Below are 9,660 nucleotides of genomic sequence, written 5' to 3'. Positions count from 1 at the left end.
ACATATAAGCAACCAGAAAGTAAAATGTGTTAAATTCGTGCAAAGCGCCTCTTAGAAGCTTTTTCTATGATCTTCCAGAAGCAATAGCTTTTTAGAAACCTAGACTAATCTGCCATCGTAAGACGATCTCAACAATTTTGATACCATTCTTCCATCACTTTTAGATTTTGGTTGAACCGTTCTCTCTGTTCCTCACAATAATTTCCAATATTATCCGAAAACACATCCAGATGATTACGGAGATAGTCTAACTCAATATTCAAATTTGTTCATAGAGTTTGACCGTTTTCCAACACACATATTTCCAATTTTTTTCATAATTTGGTGCTTAACACAACACTTTTCCACGATTCACTTTCCAGAACAGTCATAATTTTGATAAAATCTGTAATTGTATAATTGTTATTTTTTAGCGCTATCATGTTATTAAACCAATATCCTTCCACGTCCACCGCTTTGATCACGTATTATTTGGCGCCTTCATTGTTTCCAAGTGGTCCATACGATTCATTATTATTTTTGAAACGAAAGCGAAATTTCCATTAAGTAAAACAGGACGTTTTGTGGACTGCAATTTTAAATATCTGCACGTTTTATTTTCGGTAAAACCTTAAAACTTTCTGCATAATATATCTCATATTTTCAGTAAGGAGCTTAAGAAGAAGGATCACGTGATCTTTGTATGCGCAAAAAATGAGTGCATAACCCTAACCACAACTGGAAAACTGAATTTATTTTATTAACAAGCCGATATTTATTAAATATTAGTTATGCCATTAACTTAAAAACAAGAGCACATTTAATATTTTCATGAATGGTTTGAACTCTAGAAAGCCTGCAAATTTGATAAGATATCCAGGACAACAAAAATGATTGGTTTTGTAATTTGATTAATCAACACTTTAATACAGACAAATATCCTTTACCGTATTTGTATAACTATTGTACTTACATATGTTGGTCATGGTTTAGCAATCTCAAAACGAAATAATTAAGTAAAAGCGTTCGCCCATAACAAATTAAAAGCAGAAAATTTATAACTGTTCTCAACTAAGCGAAACGATAAATTTATACTTTTCTTAAAGCAGACAAGCGTTACGGTAAGATTGACAATACACTTTAGGAATTTAAAACGATTATACAACACTCCAAATCGGGAATTAATATAGCGTAAGCAGGAAACTTGTAGAAACAAGTTGGTGTTTTATATTATTTTCTTAAATTGATCTCATTTCATTGTGGTAAAAACTCAAAAATTAATTATTCGTAGTGTTATAACCTGAATGAAGTTTTATTCAATACCTTCCCGCTGGTGGGTGCAGTGAAAGACTTGCATCAAGGGAAATTTATTCATTCCAATTTTTATTTTGTGTTTTCGTTGCTTAAATGCCATTTTAGGAATCGTATCTTATATAACTAAATATATGTGTATGTGTATATGTTTGTATGTACATATTTTATGCTAGGGTTGTTTTCAAGTGTATAATTCAATACATGTGTGTGTGTTTAATGTTATCTGATTTGTGTTTTTAAATTGTAAATTTATAATTTGTGTTTACCCATTTAGTTTACAATACCTATGTATGTAATGTTGGCAACACCCTGCGTGAGGCTGGCAAGCAGCAACCAACTTCACATCTCAAGAAGTAGCGACAGTTGGCGAATACAGTTGGTGAATACAGTTGGCAAAATACAGTTGGTGAACACAGTTGGTGAAGACAGTTAGCGAAGAAGTTGGCAAACGCAGCTGATCAATATTTTTCTATTCTTTAATTCATTCATTCATTTTCAATTAATTGTAACTTAATTATAAACAACATTTGTTAATAAACGTTATAATCACTTTTTACATGGGGGCTCAACCTAAAAACCGCTCAAACGTTCAGTCGTTCAAGCTCAACCTATGAAAGGATAAGTTGTAAGAACGATGCCTGTATGCAGATCGAGCAAAAAGAAGAAGGAAGTAGCAGGAAAAAATCTATTTGAAGCTGAAAAAGTTGATCCAGAGTTGGTAAAAGTTGATACAGAGAACACATTTTCATTAAAGTTGATCGAAATGGAGAAAACAGAGGAAAAAGTCGAAAATCAGAACTCGAACGTGTGTGATAGTGGAATAAATTCAAGCGATCTGGTAGAGCTATTAAAAATGCTGAACTCAGGCAAAAACGTGTCAGTCGACCAATTCGAAAAAATTGTTCCAGAATACGATGGCGTGACAATTCCTATTGGAAAGTGGTTGGAAAACTTCAACGAGAATGCTGACGCATATGAGCTTACCGAAAAGCAGAAATATGTAAATGCGAGGAATAAAATGAGAGGAACAGCAAAACTGTTCCTAGAAACAGTGGGTGTTTCGAACTTCGATTCTTTGTGCGAAGCGCTCAAAGAGGAATTCGACATAAAGTTCAACAGTGCTGACATACATCAGAAGTTAATGCAAAGGCAAAAGAAAAACGACGAGAACTTTTACGAATATATTCTGCAAATGAGGAAGCTGGCAGCACTGGGGTCGATAGAAGACGAAGTAGTTATTCGATACATTGTGGACGGAATTAAGGTGCGTGAAGATCTGAAATATCCATTGTATAGTTCTAAGACATTTAAAGAACTAAAAGAGCGTTTCGGGATTATACAGCAAATGAGTTACAAGAGCAGCAGCAGCGCAGTACAAAAGCGAAACTACACGAAGCTTGCGCAAAATGTTAAAGACGATGAGGGTGAAAATCGCGCAGTAAGTAGACATTGTTTCAATTGTGGGTCATCTACACACATACGTGCAGAATGTAAGGCAGAAACAAAATGCTTTAAATGCAACGGCAATGGTCATATCGCAAAAAATTGTGAATATCAGAAGAGAACGGTGAACATGCTAACAAGTGATAAACGAAGTAAGCAAATGCGAATTAGCAACAAGTACATATCATGTTTGATAGACACAGGTGCAGATGTGTCACTTATGCAGCAATGTGTTTATGCAAAAATTTTGGCAATCACAGCCTACAAAAAAGTTTTGCGAAATTGTATGGTTTGGGAAATGTTGCGATTGCGGCGAAAGGTGCGTTATCGTTAAAAGTTGAAGTTGATAATATAAAAACTGAGCATTCATTTCTTGTCGTAGCTGATCATAAAATAAACAACGAAGTTATTGTCGGATATGATTTCATTCAGCGTTTCCAATTAGAGTTTAATGCTAAGGGATATTTTTTCTCCGATAAGACAAATGTACAAGAAGAGGTCGAATTAAAATGCGTATACAATATTATAGAAAAGGTGCCAGAAATTGATGTTCCGCCTCAATATAGAAATGATGTTAATAAATTAATTAATGAATACAATCCTGTAGTTAGTCCGATTGAACATCCTATTCAGCTGAAAATAATACCAAAAGACGATTTTATTAATTTCAATGAAAGTCCGACACGATTATCTGCAGCAGAGCGTGACGTTGTCAAGAGTCAAGTGGACGAGTGGTTAAAACTTGGTATAGTTCATGAATCCAACGCAAACATAGCCAGTAAAGTTGTTCTTGCAAGGAAAAAGATGGAAGTTATCGTGTTTGCATAGACTATCGTAAACTAAATGCTGCTGTGTTAAAAGATCGTTTCCCTGTTCCAATCATCGATGAAGTGTTAGAGAAGATGCAATCAGCGAAATTCTTTACGGTTATGGACCTCAAAAACGGGTTCTTTCACGTGCCGATTGAAGAAAGTAGTCAGAAATATACAGCATTTGTAACTAGAGAAGGTTTATTTGAATTTGCTAAGGCACCGTTTGGATTTTGTAACTCGCCAGCAGTGTTCATGCGGTACGTAAACTATATTTTTCGGCAGATGATAAACGACGGTATCATGGAGTTATATGTAGACGATATTGTTGTTTTCGGACAGACAGCGGACGAATGTTTGAAGAATGTAAAAATGGTTCTGCAGAAGGCGCAAAGTTTCGGTTTAGAAATAAAATGGTCCAAATGCATGTTTCTAAAAGATAAAATTAGTTTTTTGGGTCATGAAATTCATAATGGTAGTGTATGGCCTGGAAGAGATAAAATTAAAGCTGTTACAAATTTTATTGTGCCTAAAAATATCAGAGGCGTTCAAGCTTTCTTAGGTTTGACGGGATATTTTAGGAAGTTTGTTCAAAATTATGCCATCATAGCTAGGCCATTAACACAGTTACTGAAGAAAGAAGCAGAATTTCAGATTGGTCCATCGCAGCAAAAAGCAATACTTGATTTGAAGTCAGCTCTTACGCAAGAGCCTGTTTTGAAAATTTTTAAGCAGAATGCTAAAACTCAACTTCATGTAGATGCGTCGAAGTATGGGTTTGGTGCGACATTAGTACAAGAGCACGAAGGAAAGTGGCATCCCGTATTTTATTGGAGTCGAAAGACCTCACCTCAAGAAGAAAGGTTACATAGTTACTTTCTCGAAGTGAAAGCTGCGTACTTGGCAACGAAGAGGTTGCGTCACTATTTAATGGGAATTCAATTTGACTTAGTAACCGATTGTTCGGCATTTAAGCAGACTGCCACGAAAAAAGATGTACCCCGAGAAGTGGTTCAGTGGCTTATGTATCTACAAGATTTCCACTTTAATATTGAACATCGATCAGGAGAGAGAATGAAGCACGTTGACAGCTTAAGTCGTTATCCGGTTATGGTTGTTACATCGAGATACAAGTACAAATTCAGAAGGCGCAACAAAATGATGAGCATCTAAAAGCGATAACTGCAATTCTCGACGATAAACCATACGCAGATTACGTAATGAAAAACGGAGTGTTATATAAACAATGGAAGGGTCAAGAGCTATTGGTAGTACCGAGAAATATGGAGAAAGAAATTATACGAAACGTACACAATTTTGGTCATATGAACTCGCAGAAGACGATGCACGCGATCCAACAAGATTTTTTCATAGCACATTTAGAAAAGAAGGTGAAGCAGCACATATCAAACTGCGTTGAGTGCATAGTACACAATCGCAAAGCAGGAAGGCAGGAAGAATTTTTACATTTCATAGATAAGGGTGACTACCCACTGGCAACTATCCATATCGATCATTTGGGTATCTTGGATTCTACGTCGAAGAACTATAAGTATATTTTCGCAATAGTTGATGGTTTTTCTAAATTCGTTTGGCTATTTCCAACCAAAACAACAGACACTCAAGAGGTAATAAAGCATTTGAGTACATGGGTCACCATTTTTGGAAACCCGCAACGTCTTATCAGCGATAAAGGCGCAGCATTTTTGTCGAATTTATTTAAAGAATTTTGTAACGAAAATAAAATTGAGCATATAAAAATAACAACAGGTGTTCCTAGAGGCAATGGGCAAATCGAAAGAGTCAATAGAGTAATTCTTTCTATGTTGTCTAAGTTGTCGGCTAATGATCCAGCTAAGTGGTACCAGTATGCAGCTGTGGTACAAAAAGCTATAAACGCGCACGTTCACTCCTCAACAAAATTTACACCCTACGAAATTATGTTTGGAGTAAAGATGAAAAGCGAAATGTCTAGTGACATTATAAAACTACTCCAAGAAGAATTGTTGGAGGTATTCCAAGAAGATCGTCGTACAATGAGAGAAGAATGCAGAGCAAATATTCAGAAAGCTCAAGAAGCGTATAAAAGAAATTTTGACAAAAAACGAAAACGCAGTACAGAATACCAAAAAGGCGATTTGGTCGCAATAAAAGTAACTCAGTTTTCAAATAAAAAGTTATCGAACAAATTTAATGGACCTTATAAAGTCATTGAAATCAAACGCAATGGGAGGTACTCTGTCGAAAAAGCAGCAGATTTTATGGGACCGAAGGTTACATCCACTAGTGTTGATAATATGAAGCTCTGGACACATTTCGAAGTTGATGAAGATTTGTCATCTGAGACAGATGACGAGCAGGATGACCGAATGTAATGTTGGCAACACCCTGCGTGAGGCTGGCAAGCAGCAACCAACTTCACATCTCAAGAAGTAGCGACAGTTGGCGAATACAGTTGGTGAATACAGTTGGCAAAATACAGTTGGTGAAGACAGTTAGCGAAGAAGTTGGCAAACGCAGCTGATCAATATTTTTCTATTCTTTAATTCATTCATTCATTTTCAATTAATTGTAACTTAATTATAAACAACATTTGTTAATAAACGTTATAATCACTTTTTACATATATTCTTCTTAATTGGCGTAGACACCACTTACGCGATTACAGCCAAGTTAACAACAGCGCGCCAGTCGTTTCTTCTTTTCGCTACGTGGCGCCAATTGGATATTCCAAGCGTAGCCAGATCCTTCTCCACCTGGTCCTTCCAACGGAGTGGAGGTCTTCCTCTTCCTCTGTTTCCCTCGGCGGGTACAGCGTCGAATACTTTCAGAGCTGGAGTGTTTTCGTCCATTCGAACAACATGACCTAGCCAGCGTAGCCGCTGTCTTTTAATTCGGTGAACTATGTCAATGTCGTCGTATATATCGTACAGCTTATCGTTCCATCGAATGCGATATTCGCCATGGCCAACGCGCAAAGGACCATAAATCTTTCGCAGAACTTTTCTCTCGAAAACTCGCAACGTCGACTCATCAGTTTTTGACATCATCCAAGCCTCTGCACCATATAGCAGGACGGGAATTATGAGTGACTTATAGAGTTTCGTTTTTGTTTGTCGAGAGAGGACTTTGCTTCTCAATTGCCTACTCAGTCCGAAGTAGCACCTGTTGGCAAGAGTTATCCTGCGTTGGGTTTCCAGGCTGACATTGTTGTTGGTGTTGATGCTGGTTCCAAGATAGACGAAATTATCTACAACTTCGAAGTTATGACTGTCAACAGTGACGAGAAGGGGAGTTCGGTAGGATGATCGTCGCTAGTTTATATTGTAAATATAGCGAGCCCCTAGAGCCCTACCTGGGCTACATGGATATGCTGCTACTACTTGCGAGTAGCAGTCCATTTATCCTAGGGCTGGATGCGAATGCCTCGTCCTCGATGTGGTTTAGTAAGGTATCCCGGCATTCGTCTGGATACCAAAGCCACCATCGAGGCGAGGCATTAAGCGAATGGGTGGTGGCTAAAGGCCTCCACATTTTGAATGAGCCAAGTGAATGGTATACGTTTGATGGGCCTGGGGGCGTAAGTGACATTGACGTGACGCTTATGAATGAGGCAGCAAGTAGGGCTTTTAGCTTTAGATGGGAGGTAAAGGGAGGGTGGGGATTGAGTGACCATAATTTGATTCAAATTATGGTTACCCCTCAATCCCCTCCCTTGCCTTATGAGAGTCCATTGCGGCGATGGCGTACCGCTGGTACTGACTGGAACCAATATGGACTCTCGGTTAGGGAAGCGGTATTTGAAATACCGCTTAGTGAATTTGTTGAGTTTGGAGTCGACGAGCAGATTGCTCGTCTCTATGAGGTTGTTTGGGGGTTAATGATAGGGTTTTTCGTAGGTATGACTGTTCTAAGGTTAGTAAAATCAAATGGTGGACGCGTGAGCTAACCTTGAAGAGGAGGACTGTCCGGCGATTGAGGCGAAAGTTTCAACGCGCCCGACGGTCCAATTCTGATAGGCTGTCCCAGCTTAGGTACGAATTTAGTTGTGCGGATAGGGAATATAAGGAGATGCTGGTGAAAATTAAAGAAGAGGAGTGGAGGAGCTTTGTTAGGGAAAATAGGAACGACCCCTGGGGTCAGGTCTATAGGATCTGCCGGGGTCGTAGGAGGGAGGATGTCACCTCTCTTCGCGTCGGTGACACCTTGTTATCGTCGTGGAGAGAGTGTGCGGGGGTTCTGTTAGGTGCATTCTTTCCTAGGTCGGAGGTGCAGGTACCTCAAGCACAAGAGGTGCCTGTCCCTCCATTAGATGATGGGGAGTTGAGGTACGCCTTTGGCCTGGTTAGGTCTAAACGGTCCCCAGGTTTTGATGGTTTGAACGGAGAGATGTGTAAAAGCTTATGGAAGTTCATTCCGGAATACCTGGAGGCCATTTATGATAAGTGCGTCTGGGAGGGATACTTTCCACGCGAGTGGAAAAGTGCTAGGGTTGTTCCTCTCCTGAAGTCCCCTGATAAGGTCAGGAGCGATCCTCGATCTTATCGGGGCATCAGTCTCCTTCCAGTACTTGGAAAAGTGCTGGAAAGAGTCATGGTGGAACGGCTTCAGGAGCTAACGCGGGGTATGTGGTCGGATAGGCAGTTTGGGTTCAGGAAAGGATGCAGTATAGAGGATGCGTGGTTCTACGTACAGAATGTTGTTAGGGAGAATGTCAACAAGTATGTCCTTGGCATATTTGTTGACTTCAAGGGGGCGTTTGACTACCTAAGCTGGGATCGAGTGGTGCAACGGCTGGAGGAGCTTGGCTGTCCGGAAATTACTCTTTGGCGGAGTTATTTTTCGGACAGAAAGGCTTCTCTTGTCGGAATGAATGGGAGTGTGGAGATCGGAGTTGTTCGAGGCTGCCCGCAGGGTTCCATCTGTGGTCCATATATTTGGAACCTTATGATGGACACTCTGCTTGGGCAGCTCGAGCCACTCTGTAAATGTTGTGCGTATGCGGACGACCTTCTTCTTATGGTCGAAGGTCGCTCGAGGTCTGAGCTAGAACGGGCGGGAGGAGATCTCTTAGAGATCGTTAATTCTTGGGGCTTAGGAGTGGGGGTCGACATATCGATGGACAAAACGGTGGCAATGATGCTGAAAGGTAGATTGTCATCGGGTCGTCCACCGATTGTCCGTGTGAACGGGGTCAGCATCAGATATGTGACACAAGTCAAATATCTGGGACTGACCATGAGTGAAAGGATGTGTTTTACTCCACACTTGGCGAGTGTAAAGGAGTGACTGCAGGCAACTGTAGGCAAAATACGACGGATTTTGAGGAGCGATTGGGGTCTCGGACGTCGTGCTGTTCGCACCATATATCGTGGCTTGTTTGTGGCCTGTGCCACTTATGGAGCCCCTATATGGTGGGAGACAGCCACGACTGTCTGGGGGTCTCAAAAACTCCTCTCAATCCAGCGTTGCATGATGCTTGCTTGTTTGCCTGTATGTCGCACCGTCTCTACGGATGCGATGCAGGTCTTGTTAGGTGCACCCCCTCTTGACCTGATTGTCATACAGCGTGCTGTTGCATTCAGGTTAAGAAGGGGCTTGAGTGTGTCATTGCTGCGGAATGACTGGATTTCTGACGATGATGTGGAGAGGGAGGGATATCTAGGGAGCAAGAGGCTCCTAGATGATAGGGTTAGAAGTAGGTGGCAAGAACGTTGGGACAATAGTCCTAACGGCCGAGTGACGTACGAATACATTCGGGACGTGGGGTTCGTTGTGGATAACCCAGACTTCAGATTTTGTCTGAGTCTGGGTTTCCTGCTTACGGGGCATGGGCCTCTGAATGCATTTTTGCATCAGAGGCACCTATCGGATACGTCGGGGTGTTTTTGTGGGGCAGTTTTAGAAAACTGGTCGCATTTAATTGCGGAGTGCCCGTTGTACTCGGACATTAGGGATCTGGGTGGTATGGGGATTAGCTGGACGGATGGACGATTAGATGTTAGTGGTGTGATCTCCACTAGTCGGAATACCGAACAGTTAGGGTCGTTTGCGCGTGAATTATTTAAGCGGCGAAGGCGGTTAGCTGGAAGTTAGGGTTAGTTTCTGTATGATT

General features: G+C 40.6%; 1 protein-coding gene across 1 annotated transcript; it reads left to right on the top strand.

Moving 5' to 3' along the window:
- Positions 1–1,471: 1,471 nt before the first annotated feature.
- LOC126764879 (uncharacterized) lies at positions 1,472–3,533 on the top strand. The gene is made up of 2 exons (XM_050482524.1): positions 1,472–2,557; positions 2,636–3,533. The coding sequence occupies exons 1-2, from the start codon at positions 1,928–1,930 to the stop codon at positions 3,068–3,070; spliced, it is 1,065 nt and encodes a 354-aa protein (XP_050338481.1). The 5' UTR covers positions 1,472–1,927; the 3' UTR covers positions 3,071–3,533.
- Positions 3,534–9,660: the final 6,127 nt, after the last annotated feature.

Source organism: Bactrocera neohumeralis, unplaced genomic scaffold, assembly GCF_024586455.1.
Source record: "Bactrocera neohumeralis isolate Rockhampton unplaced genomic scaffold, APGP_CSIRO_Bneo_wtdbg2-racon-allhic-juicebox.fasta_v2 cluster10, whole genome shotgun sequence".
Lineage (NCBI taxonomy): Eukaryota > Metazoa > Arthropoda > Insecta > Diptera > Tephritidae > Bactrocera > Bactrocera neohumeralis.
This window is presented reverse-complemented; position numbering and strand designations above follow the sequence as displayed.